At 49.8% G+C, this 17,626-nt stretch overlaps 1 protein-coding gene across 4 annotated transcripts in view; it reads left to right on the top strand.

Moving 5' to 3' along the window:
• POLR3A (RNA polymerase III subunit A) overlaps positions 1-14,342 on the top strand; it is a 55,992-nt gene extending 41,650 nt beyond the window's left edge. For 2 of the 4 annotated variants that reach the window (XM_022590976.3, XM_089897754.1), the window contains 11 exons: positions 809-922; positions 5,500-5,586; positions 5,673-5,755; positions 6,659-6,829; positions 7,935-8,028; positions 8,223-8,315; positions 8,961-9,125; positions 9,629-9,793; positions 9,970-10,101; positions 11,700-11,832; positions 13,709-14,342. In XM_022590976.3, the coding sequence (XP_022446684.1) occupies positions 809-922; positions 5,500-5,586; positions 5,673-5,755; positions 6,659-6,829; positions 7,935-8,028; positions 8,223-8,315; positions 8,961-9,125; positions 9,629-9,793; positions 9,970-10,101; positions 11,700-11,832; positions 13,709-13,857 (1,386 nt within the window). In that variant the 3' untranslated portion in view covers positions 13,858-14,342. Of the gene's footprint in view, positions 1-808; positions 923-5,499; positions 5,587-5,672; positions 5,756-6,658; positions 6,830-7,934; positions 8,087-8,222; positions 8,316-8,960; positions 9,126-9,628; positions 9,794-9,969; positions 10,102-11,699; positions 11,833-13,708 lie in introns of those variants that run through there. The other 2 variants (XM_089897753.1, XM_089897755.1) reach the window with 2 other exon arrangements.
• Positions 14,343-17,626: the final 3,284 nt, after the last annotated feature.

The raw sequence follows: 17,626 nt of genomic DNA, 5'->3' as shown, positions 1-17,626 counted from the left end.
TTAATATTTTTCTTTTTGTGTTCCTTTGCATAACTTCCCCCAAGTATTAAAGGAAAAATAGTTTCTCAATTTCAAAGTCTAGTTATTGGTAGTAATCAAATGCCAATAGAAGAGGGCTTTGTCTTCTTGTCTGTATCTAGTAAAGTGTAATAGAGATGGTGTTAAAGCCATGGGTGTAGAGAAGCAGGCACATTTCACACACTTTAACTGGGGGTATACTTTAGAACAATCTTTTTGAGAGATAGCTGGACAACACTGATCTGAATTTAAATGTGGGTGCCTTTGACCAACATTTAAATTCCACTTATAGGAATTTGCCCTACAAAAATGATCTAAATGTGCCAAGAATGTTCTTCCAGAATTGTTTATAGCAGACACAGACCATCAGTGGAGGACAGGTCAAAAAATAATACAGACTGCTCCGTCCATTAGGGTGATGTGCAACCATTAAAATTTTAGGGGAAACCCCATGAGCTTGGAGGTGGGGGAATATTTTCACTCTTGAAATTTTAGGCTCTTTTTCAAAAACAACAATTTGTGATTTTAGTGCAAATCTGGGGTGCGGTGAAGGTTGGGGAGAAATGGCATGAAACCCACTGAATAGCCCACAAGCCTTTGTATAAGATGGAGTATCAGTTTATCCCGTTTTCACCTTCATATTAAAGGTAGAGTCTACAATTTGTTTTGAAAGAAAAAAAACATCACAGGTTGCTAAAAGCTCACTCTGAGTGAGGTTGTTTTGCCTCTTGTAAATCCCTTCCTCCAATACTGACCCCCACGTCACTCTTATTTCCTTTTGATACCCAAGGCCGTCTTCCCGTGCCAGAGCGAGCCTGCTCTCAGTAAGAATGAGCTGCTCCTGACCGCTGAGTCCATCACGAAGAAGAATGAGTTTCTCTGCTGCCAGGACAGCTTCCTGCAGGTGAGCTCCGTGGGGCCATGCCCCCGGCTCTGCTGTCACCAAGGAATTGTTCGCCAAGTGCCAGCAGTGCAGTTTATAAGCTGGGAGGGTGTTTATGTAAGAGTGTTTCTTGTTAAAAAATTTAAGACTGGCCCAGGCAGAGTCTCAGCAGTCAACATAAAGAATTTATCTCATGTCTTTCTTAGTTTGTCTTTTGCTCAAGTGTTTCCCTGGTAGAAGAAAAACGCTTTAGTTAGAGAACTGATTTTTTTTTAACCCTGTCCCTACAGGGTTGTCAACCCCCTACAACCCACTTTTTCATCCCGTGGGCCATCTCCTTCCTCGGTTGTTCTGAATCCCAATCATTTGTAATAGTAGTAGCATTGTTTTAATGCCATTTATTGTGTCTTATACAATAAATGATGTCATAGCATTTACTTAATACCATTATCAGTTTAAATTGTTTTTTTTTTTCTTACTGTAATGGGTTAGAAATGCACAGAGTCAGCCTCTTCCATTTTCTTCCAGGGACCTGTTACCTTGACATCCTCTTAAGGTTTTTTCGGTTCATTTTTATTTCACTGACCTGCTCCTTCCTGTTTATAATCATGGTTATGATCAAAAGCAGCGTGGCCAAAACAAAAAGCAAAAGGATACAGGAATCAGTACCTGGTTCCCTTTGTGTACTGATTGGTGATTCAAATATAGCACAAATGTATCCCTTGAAGTATATCAAAAATAAAAATAGTAAAAAACGTAAATAAGAATGTTTTAGTTAAAAGCGCTTCACTCCGTTCTTTAACATGACAAGATGTGAAAAGGTGAAAAAGAGACTCTTCCAAATCTTAATATATTTAAAATTAAGAGTCTGGCTAGGCTGAGTGCCTTTGTTTTGGTTTTGTTTCTTCACAGCTTTTCTTTTTCTTTTTTTTTTTTTTCTTAAGTAACAAATGAGAAGTGTGATTTGATTTTTCTTCACAATTATATTTACTTTTTTATGTTTCTGTTTCTCCTTGAAGACCTTAACTGAGACAGGCTATGAGAAATATAACGAGGTAACGTGCTTACGTGCTGTGGCTTCCGAGTGTGGAGGAGTAGTTCTGCTGCACCCCAGCTGTCTGCCAGGCCCGGGGACCACAGATTTCTGTCCCGGTTCTGGCAAACAGGGCTTCCCTGTTCATCACCTTGGACTGGTCCTTTCTTGTCTTAGACGTGGTTTGACGGTAACCCCCTGACCAGCAGCACTTGTGGGTTCAATGAGCACTTGTTCAGCCGTCCCCTTGTGCTGTACGCCCCACAGATCACAGGGACACAGAGGTGATTGAACATGTCCTCGCCGTCCGGTGGCTCACAATCCGGGCTCAGATTTGCCAAGAGGGTCCGAAATCCACTGGCCAGAGCAGATTTTTCTGAGCTGCTGAAATGTTGTCCGGCCATGGCCCGTGTCAGAGCCGAGGAGACAGAGGCAGCTCCTGGGTGGTGCTGAGCCCTGGCCCTGCCAGAGGCCGACAGCTGTGCTCACAGCCGCACTGTGGACTGAGTGTGAGAGGTAGCTGCTGGTCAGTTGTGTGATTAACTGCCTGCCAGCTGCCGTGTTCTGAGTTCCCTTAGTATGCATGGGTTGGTCCAGCTGAATTCTTAGTAGCTTATTTCAGTTTTCATTTCCAAAAAGTGAGCTTTTTTCCTTTTAACCTAACTTCCAGAATATCTGCCCTAACTCTTGTGTGAGGGAAGTCATTCCTTTCAGCAGAGCCACCAGAAGCATGTCCACGTGGGTGGCAGCTGAAAACTGTCCTTTCCAGCACCTGAGCTGGGGAATGGTTTGAGGTGTGTGCTCTTGACTGCTCACGTGTGCGGAGTTTCTCAGATGAAAACCCCCTTGCCTGCTTGGCCTTGGGCTCTGGCATTCGAACGGCAACATCTGGTTAGCCTGTGCCTTGAACACCTGGCAATCGAATGGCAACGTCTGGTTCAAGAGGGCTTTCAGAAGTTCGCCCTAAAGGACACAACGTAGGCTCAGGGAGGACATCACGCATTTAAAGGAGGTTCTTAATACTGAATAATACAGGGGAAAAATTAAGTGGAAGTGGGTATTATCGCTTTTGAAGATTCACAGTTTTAGGCAGAGCCACACCAGGAGAGATTGTCCCACTGCCCTCTCCAGCTCTAATTTCCACCTGTGGTTTGTAATAACTAACTGTATCTGAAAACGTGGCCTCAAACCTGTAATTAATAAGTAAGCCTGGAGAGTTTCTCTTTAAAGAGTCTCTTGAGAATTTTCAAGTTCTTGTAAATTAGTAAAAGTCCTTTCTTAAATAAAAGTCTTTTCTGCCTAGAATGATGGCTGAGCGGCATGGTAACCCTCCACGTATTTCCACGCTTTGTCAATGAGGAGAGTTGACCAACAAGGACAGTCATGGGAAACCTGTGTTCATGAGCAAGGGGCAGCCAAGATGTGGTGGACTCCACCCACGTAGCCCCCTGATCACCTGGGCTCCTAGCAGACAGACTGAAATGCCCAGTGGGCAAAGATGACATTGCAGAAAACCCCTGCCCTGAGAGCAGACTGTGGAGAAGGCATTTGACTTTGCAGAGGGGCCTCTTGTCTTGACCAAGCCCCTGACCTTATTCAGCCCGAGCGGCCTCTGCTCTAGAGCAGTGCGGCCAGTGCCCTGCCGCCCCACAGGGAGAGCTTGCCAGGCTGGGCAGCAGCTGACTAAGAAGAGCTTGTGGACGTGGACCATGTGGACCTCAGAAGTTTTAGTGGTTTGCTTTCAGAAAAGATAGTAACTAGAAATTGCTCGTTGGTCTAGGGAAGGCTAAAGAGATTTATTTTTGCAGTGTTAGGATAAAACCTGGCTAGTTAAGTGTTAAGCTCTGTGTAGGTGCCTTATGGCAGCAGTCCCCAACCTTTTCAGCACCAGGGAGCAGTTTCGTGGAAGACAGTTTTTCCATGGACGGGGGTGGGGAGGTTCAGGCAGTAATGCGAGCCATGGGGAGCGGCAGATGAAGCTTCGCTCGCTCGCCTGCCCGCCCGCCGCTCACCTCCTGCTGTGCGGCCCGGTTCCTAACAGGCTGGGGACTGGTAGCGGTACGTGGCTCAAGGGTTGGGGACCCCTGCATTAGAGGACTTTGTTTTTGCAAAAGTGGGCTTCTGTTCAGTCTGCTTTTTGAAACAGTTGTTTCAGACAAAACTTGTGATGTTTTCAACTATGTGATATAGATTGAGCAGACTCTGGGCAGGCGTGCTGGTCTTCCTGGGGCCCCTCAGCCGGCCTCGGAATCAAGAATCAAGACCTCATGAGGCTTTGCAGCCACTACAGCATGCGTCCAGTCCTCAGGCCCGCCTACTGGTCCCTCCGGGTGTGTGGATCCGCCCTCAGCCTGCCGCGCGGAGCAGCTGGATGCCTGTAGTTGGCCAGAGTGCCCTCACAATTTGTCCAAAACCATTGAGGGGAATTATATTCCCTGGAGGGCTGCTGAGGGGAAGTGCAGTCTGTCCACCCTTTCCCATATTCTCAAAAATGCCCCTGGATCAAACCAGAGCAGCTGGTGAGCAGCCTCAGAAGGACACTGCTACTGCACGGGGTGTGCCATTAGCTCACCTGAGAAGTGCTCTAAGAGTCAGTCCCACGGTGCTGACCCCCTGGCAGCAGGACATGGATGGGTGTGGTCCATTAAAGCGTACCATACCCTCTGTGAGAACTCCCCGAGAGGAGATGCTAGCTGATCCTGGTTCTAGGAGTGACCTTGAGGCTGGGTTTATGTCACAGACACACTATAAATTGTAAAGCAGATGGGTTTTCCCCTTAGAGCAGTTTCCAGGAAACTTAGGCCTGTCATCTCTAGCCGTGCCCTATGGATCCTCCACATGATGTACTTTTCACCTTTTTCTTGCTCCATTTTGTCATCGTCCGGGGGTGTAGAGTGCTGTTCTTAAATACGATGGGAACAGCAGATATGTCGATGTTTCATTTCCAGCTTTGAGAGTGGTTTCCTGGAGACTTACAAAGTTCTGACTGTGTGGGGGAAGGGAGCGTGATGGGGGACCAATGCAGAACTGGGGGTCAGAGACAAAGCTGGGACTTGGGAGTGTTTCCTTTGAAATGAAGGCAAGTGTTTAAAATGTACATAGTGTCTACAAAACCATACTTCGTAGTGTTTAAATTGACCAGAACAACTGCAGAAGAAACCTCAAAAAGTTATCAGTCTAGAGACTAAAAGTGCAAGTGGTTCAATTGTACTCACCCTGGGCTGCGTGAATGTGGGCAGCAGGGTGTGCCGGGGGAGAGAAGAGGAGGCGGCAAGCGGGAGGGGCTCTCCTGCCTTCACTCTATACATGTGAAGCATCATAGAGTAAAAAGGCCTTAGAAACACTAAACCAATGAACGGTGTGTCCGGGGTGTGGATGGTGTGTCGTGTTCCTTGGAAAAACATTTTGTAATAGAACCTGTGTCCATTTCGTACCCTTTACAGTGTCATGTTTAGCTGCCACTAAAATAGGACGGACTCGTCACGTTACTGAAGTTTACAAAACAAATCATGTAATCCAAATTGCTGAGAAATATGTATCTGATGTTTGTTGTGTAATCTTTCAGGAGATAAAAAAATTCGTTAAGGAGGTTTCAGAGAAGATCAAGAAAACCCGAGATAAATATGGCATCAACGATAACGGCACAACAGAGGTAACGGCCCTCCCAGATGTGTCAGGACATGGAGGTATTTTCCATTGCTGCCAGCCCTGACTCATACTTGGCTTTTTTCCTTCCAGCCCCGGGTGCTGTACCAGTTGGACCGGATCACCCCCACCCAAATAGAAAAGTTTCTGGAGACGTGTAGGGACAAGTACATGAGGTAAGGATGCTAACTGTCTTAGACTGCCAGGCGGTCACGTGGGTCTCTTGTATGCTTCCTGTTTCCCCAGGAAACAAAATCCTGCGCCCACACCGCTTACTAGTCAGTGGGTAGACAGGCTGGGTGCTCCAAGATGTGGAAATAACGGCAAAGAAATTTCCGACTGCCCTCTCCCCACAGAGAAACGACTGCCCTCTCCCCACAGAGAAACTACCGATATGCTTGGCAATTGCCCGCTGCTCTGTCCACCTTCAGTACCATTAGTCAGCAGAGCTCTTAGATCTTCTCCAGTCATCCCGCGCTGACCACCGGTAGCCACACAGTATTCACTGTCATCGTCGGACCCCTCCGAGCATCACGTCCCCTCGTCTGTAACTGATTTGTGCCAGGTTCTTCCTCTATCACAAGCCTAGCCTGGGTCCTTGCCAATTCCTTCCTGGCCCTGATGGCATCTGTATTTTTTCTGTTGAAAGGAGATAATCGGAAGCCTCCCCAGCAGTTTTTGGTTTTGTCTTTTTTGGCCCCTTTTTTACCCCCCCTTGCATCGTGAGGCTTGCAGGATCTTACTTCCAGTTCCCCGACCAGGGATTGAACCTGGGCCCACCCGGGCCCTGGCAGTGTAAGTTTGGAGTCCTAATCACTGGACTGCCAGGGAATTCCCTGGTTTTGTCTTTTTAATTGAAGTGTAGTTGATCTACAGCACTGTGCAAGTTCCAGGTGCACAACATAGCGATTCGATATTTCTATATATTTTGCAAAAGGATCACCACGATAAGCCTAGTTACCATCTGCCACCATACAAAGATGTTACCTCATTATTGTCTGTATTTCCCACGCTGCACATTTCATCCCCGTCTCCTTAGCAATTTTACTGGACTTTTCATCCCTACCTTGTCCTTTCAGGGCACAGATGGAGCCAGGTTCTGCCGTGGGCGCACTCTGCGCCCAGAGCATTGGCGAGCCGGGCACCCAGATGACCCTGAAGACTTTCCACTTCGCGGGCGTGGCCTCCATGAACATCACCCTGGGTGTGCCCCGCATCAAAGAGATCATCAACGCTTCCAAGGCCATCAGGTGCCCGCATCCGTGTCCCTCTTGTTCTCACACTCACCTGTCGTGATCCTTGAGAAACAGTGTTTCTCTTGGGTGTGTGTGTGTGTGTGTGAGTGAGAGAGAGAGAGAGAGAAAGAGAGATGCTAGCGGGCAGTTTCTCAAACTCCGGAGTGAGGCGTGCTTGTGTTAATCATATCTTGCCTTTTAAAAAACCCAAACTGGAAAAAAATAAGTCCAAACTGGATAGAGTCAGAATTGATGCAATGGTTCTTTATGGCCACAAGTCACATGAAAGAGAGAAACCTAAAAAAAAAAATGCCTGGAAAACTTGGAACGATGTGTCAGTGTAGATTTCATCCTTTTGATGTCATTATTCCCAGCCTCACTAGGCCTGACTAACGTGTCTACCACTTGAGCTATGGTCATATTCTGTGACGCACTCCCTGTCCGCCCACACCCCCGCCCTGGTGATTTCATGATAGGATTTGTGGGTGATGTGAGACTAGGAAAGATAGAAATACCTTATAGTGCATTCAGTGACAAAATCACCTTTCACCTCTGATCCAAGTCTAACGAAATGACAGTATAACATTAAATGAAAGAAAGCTGTACTAGGTTCTAGAACAGCACCTGTAGACGTCCAGGGTGGTAGGAGTTCTGCCTGCCTCCTCTAGGTTGGTCAGATCTCCCAGGAATGTGCGTTCGGGGGATGCCGTCCAGGACAGCGAGGATGGAAGCTCCTAGCTGGTGGTTGGAGGAGGTGGAGGTGTCCTGAAGAGGAGATTGTAGGGGTGGCAGTGGAAGTGGAGGAAGCTGCAGTACACGAAGGGTCAGTTTACTCAGGGAACAGAACTGAAATAACTACTCATTGGGACCAAAGAGGAAAAGGTAGGTTCGCTTGGCCAGGAAGAATGTTCTGAAAGTCACTCAGTGACTGATCGATTGGGCTGCCTCATGAGCACGTGTATGTGGAGCCCTCAGTGGCGTGCCTGACTCCAGTAAACGCTCAGTAAATTGCGGTTGCTGTTAACATTACAACCGCAAGTGGTACCCGGGCTTAACAGAGCGGTATTCTTCAAACAGCCTCATTCCTTGTGCTGTCATCATTTGCCCTTACTTCCCATAGCACTCCAATCATCACAGCACAGCTGGACAAGGACGACGATGCAGATTACGCTCGCCTCGTGAAAGGGAGAATTGAGAAAACCCTCTTGGGAGAGGTAAGAAGAAATCCCTCTTAATAATAAGAAAACTAAACCAGCAGCGTCGCCAGTAAGCGTAAGAACCACTTGTAATGGATTTACTAGTCAGTGTGTCCACACTGCTCTGTATCCTTAAAAAAACAGAGTGAGCCTTGTATGCTCTGAGGGAAGGGGAAGTGACTGATGAACACTCCGATCTTTTGACACCACAGATTTCGGAGTATATTGAAGAAGTGTTTCTCCCTGACGATTGCTTTATTCTCGTCAAGCTCTCCCTGGAACGGATCAGACTTCTGAGGCTGGAAGTGAGTCACGTAATTAAATGCGTGGAGGAAGTCATCCTCTTTTAGCCCCAAGATAGGCGCTGATAAACTAGGTCAAGAGCTATGCAAGGCACAGGAAACCCTGCAGAGGCTTTCACTCAGTGTCTGTTCTGTGAGTCTGTTGTACCTTCATGTTTTCTCTCTACGCCTGACCCCAGCACAGACATTGCCACCCAGGGACACACAGGAAATTAGTGGAGGTTTTGTGCAGGCCATAATACCCATTTGCTGTGATAACAGCATTACAGCATCTGGAAGGACTGTAGTGCCAGCTGTGTCTTACTCACCTGTGGGCTCCCAGCACAGCACCTTCCTGGCTCAGGAGATGTTTTTGGATGAGTGGATTGACCTGGCTTAATTATCGTTGGTGTTTATGTACAGGTAGCAATGGCAAAAAAAAGGTTGGGGGGGTGGGGATCCACTCTTTAATGAATAAGGCAGAGGTATACATTACGGCACATAAATACACAGTATATCTCCAGTATTAAAATATCGTGGTGTGGAGAGAGATGGGGTAAAAATGACTGAAAAGGCTTAGAGGGGCAACGATGTAAAAAGACCAAGAAACACTGGAACCGCAGCCTCCAAACCCTGCTAGTAATGTCCTGGGCGTGCGGTCCCTCGCAGGTGAACGCTGAGACGGTGAGGTATTCCATCTGCATGTCCAAGCTCCGCGTGAAGCCTGGCGACGTGGCCGTGCATGGTGAGGCTGTGGTGTGTGTCACCCCCCGAGAGAACAGCAAGAGCTCCATGTACTACGTGCTGCAGTTTCTGAAAGAGGATCTCCCCAAGGTGAGACACAGGTCACCTCTCCAGGACCGCATCTGGCCTAATACCTGAAGATGCATAAAGGGAGGGACCGCGCTTACCTCTAACCTGAAGAGTCAGGTGTCAGGAAGCCACAAGGGCGTTGTCACTGCTGAGACTGAGGGTGGCGCCCTGTTTCTTTGTTTCTTTGCTACACCCCTAAGGAGTCAGGCAGGTTCAGGTTTCCTTCTTAGCACTGCCTCACCAACTCTGCCTGTTCGGTTTCTCTTTGTTCTTTCATAAAACTGGTGGTGGAAGGGGGCATGGTCCCCTGAGCTTCTGCTTCCCCCCAACCACTAGAGCAGCACTCAGGCACTCCCAAGTTTGGCATGTTGCTGACAATCACCACTGAAAATGAGGTGATCAAGGTCACAAACCCAGGCCATGACGTTCCCAGTTCTCACAGCCACTGTGGTTTCCCAGGCTCCTGGGTGGGTGGGGGCCGCAGGCACTGCGGGGTCTGGAGCCTTATCTGTCTGTGAGTCCAGGTGGTGGTGCAGGGCATCCCGGAGGTGTCCCGAGCTGTCATCCACATCGACGAGCAGAGCGGAAAGGAGAAGTACAAGCTCCTGGTGGAGGGTGATAACCTGCGGGCAGTCATGGCCACCCACGGTGTGAAGGGCACCCGAACTACCTCTAACAACACATATGAGGTACTGCTTACGGCCAGGGGCACCTTGCAGTCGTCCCATCTCCCTCCTGGCACGCTCCTCCGACCCTGCCGTTTGCTCTTGGTCTGCACTCCCATCTCCGGGGAAGGGCACGGGGTGCCGGGAGCTGCAGGGTAGAGGAGGGCATGGCTGCCTCTGCTCATCCTAGCCCTCCGCAGGTGGAGAAAACCCTGGGCATCGAAGCTGCCCGGACGACTATCATCAACGAAATCCAGTACACGATGGTCAACCATGGCATGAGCATCGACCGGCGGCATGTAATGCTGCTCTCCGACCTCATGACCTACAAGGTTCGTGGGGGCCTGGCAGCCAGGCGTCGCAAACCCAGTTTCGGGAGCACAAAGCTTGTAGGACACATAGCGTGCCCAACTGTGATGACCACCGTTACCCCAAGACCGAAGTACAGTGGTCAGGTTTGGGTGTACTGGTAAAATTCCAGCGTGAAAATTTCAACCTCATGGCAAGAGGCAGAGCATGGTTTTTGTCCTTTTTAGAAATTTTATCCTAAAAGAAAACTAGCATTGCCAAAAGCCCAAGGATTCCATGGCAAACTGAGGTTTATTCCCTGTTAAACCCATTCATCACACTTCTTCTGTAGCCATTTCCAGGTTAAAGAACAAGTTAACATAACCTGAGGGGGGAACTAAGGTTGGTATTTTTGGCCATGCTGGGTCTTCGTTGCTGCGCACAGCTTTCTCTAGTTGCGGCGAGTGCGGGCTACTCTTCATTGTGGTGTGCGGGCTTCTCATTGCGGTGGCTTCTCTTGTTGGGGAGCACGGGCTCTAGGCGTGCAGGCTTCAGTAGTTGTGGCACGTGGGCTCAGTAGTTGTGGCTCACGGGCTTAGTTGCTCCACGGCATGTGGGATCTTCCCGGACCAGGGCTTGAACCCATGTCCCCTACATTGGCGAGTGGATTCTTAACCACTGCACCACCAGGGAGGTCCCAAGCATGTCATTTCTATTCTGATTTTTTTCTAACATTATAAATGTTTTCCATGTTGTTACATAGTTTTATAAATACACTTTTTTAATGATAGCATAACATACCTTTAAATGAAAGCACCTAAATTTACATAACTCTTTTTCTACCTTGAGGCTTTTAAATTATTTGAGTTTTGAGTTCTTTGAACCATAAGAAACATCTTCAGAAGTACTCTAACTTTTTTTTTTTTTGCGGTACACTGTTGTGGCCTCTCCTGTTGCGGAGCACAGGCTCCGGACGTACAGGCTCAGCGACCATGGCTCACGGGCCTAGCCGCTCTGCGGCATGTGGGATCTTCCCGGACCAGGGCACTAACCCGTGTCCCCTGCATCGGCAGGCAAACTCTCAACCACTGCGCCACCAGGGAAGCGCAGAAGTACTCTAACTTTTAAAAGTTAGATTCTTAATTTTACTTTCCAGGGATTTTTTTTTTTTTCGACCATGCCATGCAGCTTGCAGGATCTTAGTTCCCCAACCAGGGATTGAACCCAGACCCTCATCAGTGAAAGCGCAGAGTCCTAACCACTGGACCGCCAGGGAATTCCCTACTTTTCAGTTCTTTTATTAATTAATTTTGATTGGAGTATAGTTGATTTACAGTGTTGTGTTAGTTTCTGCTGTACAGCAAAGTGAGTCAGTTATACACACACATATATCCACTCTTTACTTCTCAGCTCTTAATTCTTTGCTCCAGTGGCACCCGGCTGTGAGTGTAGGGATCTGTGTTGTCAGTGGCTGATGGCCTCAGAGGGACACAGGTGGGACACACAGCTGTTAGGATCCTGTTTAAACCTGAGATTGTGACTTGTGCCTCTGCTGATTTTTGCTGCTTCTGTTGAGGGAAGGCGGGGCATGCGTTTTGTAAGTGGCACGAGTACCACTCTGGCTCTCTCTCCCGTGGCGCAGGGTGAAGTCCTGGGCATTACTAGGTTTGGCCTGGCCAAGATGAAGGAGAGCGTGCTGATGCTGGCCTCCTTTGAGAAGACAGCCGACCACCTCTTTGACGCCGCCTACTTCGGGCAGAAGGACTCCGTGTGTGGTAGGTTTGGTGTTCGTAGCAGCCTCCCCAGAGGCCTTTGTTGATGCAGCTTAGACCGTGGCCGGGGCTTCTCAGGAGGTGGAGAAACTGAGCAGGCAGAGCTTTTACTTAAGAATAAAGTCACAGATCATGGAGTTGGAACTGACCTATCTTTTATCTCCAAAGCCTGACTGTGGCAGCCTGCATCCCTCACATTTGTAGAAGGCTTCTCTGTCAGTACAGGGAAAAGGTCGCCGCTGGGCATGTAGGGATTTTCTAGTCCTCAGAATTACAGTCGGCCACTCCGATCCTGCGCCAGGCACCCGCTGTCCTGACTTCCTGAGCGAGGCAGCCAGCACACCTGTGCCGGGCACCTTGTATGGCGTCTCGGCACATCAGTGAGGCGCAGGTATCGAACCCTTTCTCCGTGAGAAGACCGAGGGAACTGACTCGCTTGTGGTGAGCGTCTTGCCCTGCGCTAGCCTCCTCTCCCACCACACAGCGCCTCTCTGACGGGCCTGGGGGAGAGAGAGCCCGAGGGGCAGCTGTCACAGCAGACCCCTGCCCACCCGCAGTGCCCACTTTGCTCTAGCCTTTCTCGTGCCGCAGCAAGACCCTGTGGCCTGAGGTGGGAGTTTGTGAGGGCCTGGGGCTCCAACAGCGACGCCAGGCCTGGCCTTCGTCCCCGCCGCCAGAGCTCTGCTTCCTAGTGGCCCTTTCCCCTCTCACCTCCTTGTGTGGATTGGCCACCCAAGAGGATGGTCAGGTGGGGCCCCAGTCGGTATATGCCTATTGTTTGCTCCTGAGATTAACTCTTTCTTTCCCAAGGGTCACAGGTTGCAAATAGAGAGAAAGAGAAATTACATAATTCTTTAAGATAATGAAAGGTAAAAGGAAAGAAAAGGGAGCAGAGATTGGGGCCGGAGAAGGGCAAGGCCAAGGCAAAAATAAGAGCGAGTCTGCTTGACAGCAGGGCTAAGACCCAGCTCCCCAGCTCTACCACCAGGACGCTGGGCCTGGTCTTTGCTGCTGCCCTGCTGTGGCCCCGCCCACCGCCCCTTCTCCACCACTGACCCCTCTGAGCACCTAGTGTGGTCACCCTACCCCAACTTTGAAATCTCCTGGTCCTTTAAATGTTGTAACTCAGTGTCAGCCCTTACTACGTGTTGGTTTTTAGTTTGGTTGTTTACCTCTCTGGTGCCCTGATAGCACAAAGCCCAGAACATAGCAGGTACACACTTGCTTATTGTAAAACCAGAAGCCTGACGCAGAGCCCAACATTTAGATCTTAAAAATCTGAAAAGGAGCTTGGAGAATCTGCACTGTCACCTTACTCCTGTCACTCTACGAGGGCCCTGCCTTCTGAGTGTCTCTTATTCAGGCTGTGGACTCCGAGGTTGGGGTTCTGTTAAGCCGCCCTGACCCCTGGGCACAGGGAACAAGTCTCTGCTCCTGTCTCCAGAGGGACTGGCATCTGCTTACTGTGATCCCATTTGCTTGTCTCCTGGGCCCTAAGTTAAGGAAGTGCTGGGTGGCAAACTTGGGCTTTCCTGAGTGTCATTCAGTATATCCTTGCTGTCTGAGTGTAGCGCTCATGAAGGTGAGGCCCACACGGTGCCTTTGGCTCAGATGGAGAGACCTCTGAGCCAGCAGTGGGGCTGTGAGCGGGCACTGCCCTTCGCTGGAATTCCCCCAACCAAGCGTCCAGGAGCGCCATGCCATGCCTTCAGCGTCTATAGATGAGGCGTGAAGCGAGCAGCCCGGATTCAATCCGTCGATGTGTAGTGGGGCTGGGACTCCAAGCCCAGTTTCTGACTCCCAAGTCAGTAGTCTCTCTGTCCTGAAAACCTACCCTTGTGTCGAGAAGCCCTCTAACATCCTTTCTGGTTGGTTTCAGGGGTGTCTGAATGCATCATCATGGGGATCCCCATGAACATTGGCACCGGGCTCTTCAAGCTGCTCCACAAGGCTGACAGGGACCCAAGCCCTCCCAGGAGGCCCCTGATCTTCGACACAAACGAATTCCACATCCCCCTTGTCACATAGTCCAGGGAAGAGGGGATCGTTCCTGACCTCGGCTCCTTGTCGTCTGGGAAGGGGCTGGAGGCCAGCAGCTGACTCGTGAGCTTTGTGCTCCCCAGGACCGAGGCCCTGCCATCCCCACCGTGCTGGCAGTCAGAAGCCCCGGCATCCTAGGAGCAACTCACCCAGTGACCCAGACCACAGCACAGTGCTTGCTGGGGAGAACCGGGATTTGTCTGTTTGTTTGAAACCTAATTGATCTAGGGACAGCTCAGCACCTCCTGCCCACTCCACCTCCCTGGACTTGAGGATCCCCCAGTCCAGAATCTTTGCTCGTTCCCACCTCACCTGTCCCTCTGTCCACTCAGAGAGGTGTCCCACCCCGACCGGGAGCCAGGTCTAAGCCCCAGGGCCAGGACACATTCTCAGTTCTTCCGTTCCCCAGTCATGCTGCAATCTCCAAGTGTGACATACTAATGTAAATATTGTTACTATTATTTATTTGTCCACTTTGAAGAATTTGGAGTTTTTATTGTTATTTTGGTTTTCCTTTTGAAATCAAGAAGCTATAGAAACCAAGAAAGCCAGCTTTGAAGTGTCACTGGAAAAACTGGTTAAGCAAATGGGACCGTGTAGGATTTGTAACTGAGCTGAAACTGTCATGAGGCCACGCTGCTCTGAAACATCTTTTGCAGACCTCCCAGCTACCCTCTTTTTGTCTACTTCCGACCCCCATAGTTGGGGCTCAACCTCATGACAAGAGGCAAACCCATCCTTCATGGCCTGGAGACGCCTCGCTGGAGTGCGGGGCCTGCTGAGGTGGGTGCTTTCGTGTACACAGAGATGAAGAGTGAGGCTGGTCCAGACCCACACACCACCTGGACAGCATCCACACCCTCCTGCGGAATCTGCATGTGTGCCCTGCCACCTGCGGCCGAAGAGCACGCCTGCGGCCGAAGAGCACGCAGCTCAGTTGCAGAGCTGGGTGCCTAGAAAGTGTCCCAGGGGAGTGGCGGGAGAGGGTCCTCCCAGAGGGTGCAAGCAGACACCAGCTCTCGGGGCTGAAATGGTCACCCAGACAGGAAGGGCGAAGGCCTGCACAGGGGTGGGTGCAAGCTAGGGTTGGGGACGCAGCCCAGGTGGCACAGCAGGCTCCTCAAAGAGGAGATCTGTGACAATAGAAAGCACGCGTCGGGCTATGAGGAGAGAACCAACAGGGCATCCTGGGAAAACCTATGTTTAACTGCCTGCTTGGGCTTCTGCCAGTGACTACACCATCACTGGTGGGTTTTTCAAGGCTTATGAGGGGGTTTTCTGCAACATAGGAAAGAAATGTGTGTAGCTTGTCTTCAGAGAGCACAGGGTTTTGCTTCTTCTGGAGACGGTGGTTCTTTGTGCTGAATTTGCTCCTGGGGATTGGCCCAGGGCCACGGAGAAGGAACTGCGGCAGCTGCAGATCTACTCCCTCTGGAGAACGCTCCATGGATCCTGTCCTCCTTCCTTCCCTGCCCAGAGCCAAGTTTTATCGCTCTGGCTCTTCCTTCCCTCCCATGAGGCCTTGGAAAACCAAGGCTGCTTGGTTGGAAGTGAGACGATAGTGAAAAGTGGGGCTTTGACCCTGCTTTCTGGCTCCGTGCACTTGAGAAGGAAGGTCTGCTTCTGAAATGACAGCCTGTTCATCTCCGTGTATCAAGCCGCTGGAAGAAACAACAGCACAAACCAAAGAGATGGGCATCTGTTGAGCGAGAAGATGGTTTGGATGATTAAAGAGATGGATGTGGTAAAAGAAAAAGTAGGGGAGAGTCAAAGAATTCAAGCAGTATAATGTACCTACCTTCTTTGGTCGTTCCCTAGTCGACTCCCCAGGTTCTGAGTTAATGCCACTAAGGCACTTAGCGTAACCCTTGGTTCTTGGGTCTGTGTTTGGGATGAGTGCTTTCCCTCCCATACTGACACGATTTTGAGTTAGGAATTCCTGACCTGAGTGACTTTTCGGCAATGCTCAGGCTTAAATTCTGTTAAAATTAGTTTGACCCCCACGCCCATGAGGTTAACCTACAGACTTCTCTTAGGGTGCCAGTGATGTGAAAAAAGGCCATTTTTCATATTCAGCCCCCCCCACACACACATCTCTGAACTAAGGTGACCTGGTTGAAGACGAAGTGCTGAGTCTATTAACACACTCAGGGTTGCGCCATGAAGCCTCACCACGGACTCTGCTTCTCTCACCCAACCTGCCAAGAGCCACAGAGCCACATAGCTGGCTTCCTGAAAACTCACCTGGGAAGTAAGCCACAGGCCTGATGAGATCCAGGACTGCTGGAATCCACGCAAGGGCCAGGGAGGGTAGAATTGGGTGGCGGGAGGGAACACCGATGCCCACCTTGCTCTGTTTGACACATACGTGAAGTGCGGGGGGAGGGACCATGGCATCCATGTACTGCTGTGAGTAATAAAGGCGGTACTGGGACTTCCCTGGCCGTCCAGTGGTTAGGACTGCGCTTTCCATTGCAGGGGGCACGGGTTCCATCCCTGGTCGGGGAACTAAGATCCCGCATGCCACCCGTTGTGGGTGGCCAAAAAAAATTTTTTAAATAAAAAAATAAAGGCAGCACCGCCAGGAGCCTCCTCCTGCCTCGGCGAGCACTCCCTGACTCCCTGCATGAGACCTGTAATTGCAGTGACTGCAGGCCCGGGGTCAGGTTCAGGCCAGCACGGGGTTCCGGGAAGGGGCACACCCCCAGTGAGGAGTGAGATACCCTCGTGGTGCTGCCAGCCCTGCTGGGCCCATAGGCAACGCTGACCAGTAAACCCTACTCCAGGTTCCCCACCATGCATCCCAGGGGTGGGAGTTAAAATTGTCCCTAATGTGACCATCTGCCCTGCCCTGGCCTCGGGCTTTGTGCAAGCGCCGAACTCAAACACCAGATAGCAGTGTGTTCTTGAGAGTGAGCTCAATAGAAGGTTAGGGTTTTATTCTGGCCTGTTTGGAAGAAATAAGAAAAACACATTTAAATTCCGTCTCATCCATTAACAGACACATGTTTCTGACTGGTGATCTGTCCAGTTCTTGACCCTTTTTCCATCCTACGTACCAGGGGATCGAAATAGCGATTGACTCAGTTACAGTCCCCACCCCCTACCTCCCCTATTCTCCCCGCTTTGTTCAGGCCTTTGGGGGCGGAAGAGACATTCTGGAGTCTCAGAGTCTGTGTCAGAGTTAAATAAATTACAGTGCTGTGTTTCTATTTCAGGGTTTATCCATTTGTATTCACATTGATTCATGTCTGATTGAATCTGACACTATGGAATGATTATTTTTCTTGAATTTTTGTTGTCTCTTGGCAGAACTCTCTTTTTCTACCAAAACTCAAAAGAAGAAAACTTGTTATACAAAAAAGTGTAGCAGTTCATCCCTGTGGGTTGTGAAACAGGGTGACTGGGATACATGTGGGCTGTAACTCCCAAGATAATTAATGTTCCCGCCACAAGCCAGCCTCTAGAGGTAAGCAGTGAGCACCCAGCTCCCCCCGCCCACAGTGTAGCTAATTCAAACCCAGTGGGACGCAGCAAAGTGTCCCCCACACCCGTGGCCTGAAGATGCCACCTGGCCAGGATCAGGTGTCTAGCTTAACTGTTCTTTCATTCATTCGACTAGTAAAGGCCTGCTATGTCCAGAGTCTTGTCATAGGTACAGCAGTAGACAAAACAGGTAAATCTGATACTAATGCGTCTAAAAAGAATTCTTCAGCAGAAGGGGGTGGAGCAAACTTGATAAAAATGTGTCCAGCAC

Source organism: Delphinapterus leucas, chromosome 16 (assembly GCF_059928025.1).
Source record: "Delphinapterus leucas isolate spDelLeu-1000000601 "Yukka" chromosome 16, BTC_Dleu_Yukka2, whole genome shotgun sequence".
Classification (NCBI taxonomy): Eukaryota; Metazoa; Chordata; class Mammalia; order Artiodactyla; family Monodontidae; genus Delphinapterus; species Delphinapterus leucas.
The sequence above is the reverse complement of the archived record's forward strand: the minus strand, read 5'-3'. Positions and strand labels throughout refer to the sequence as shown.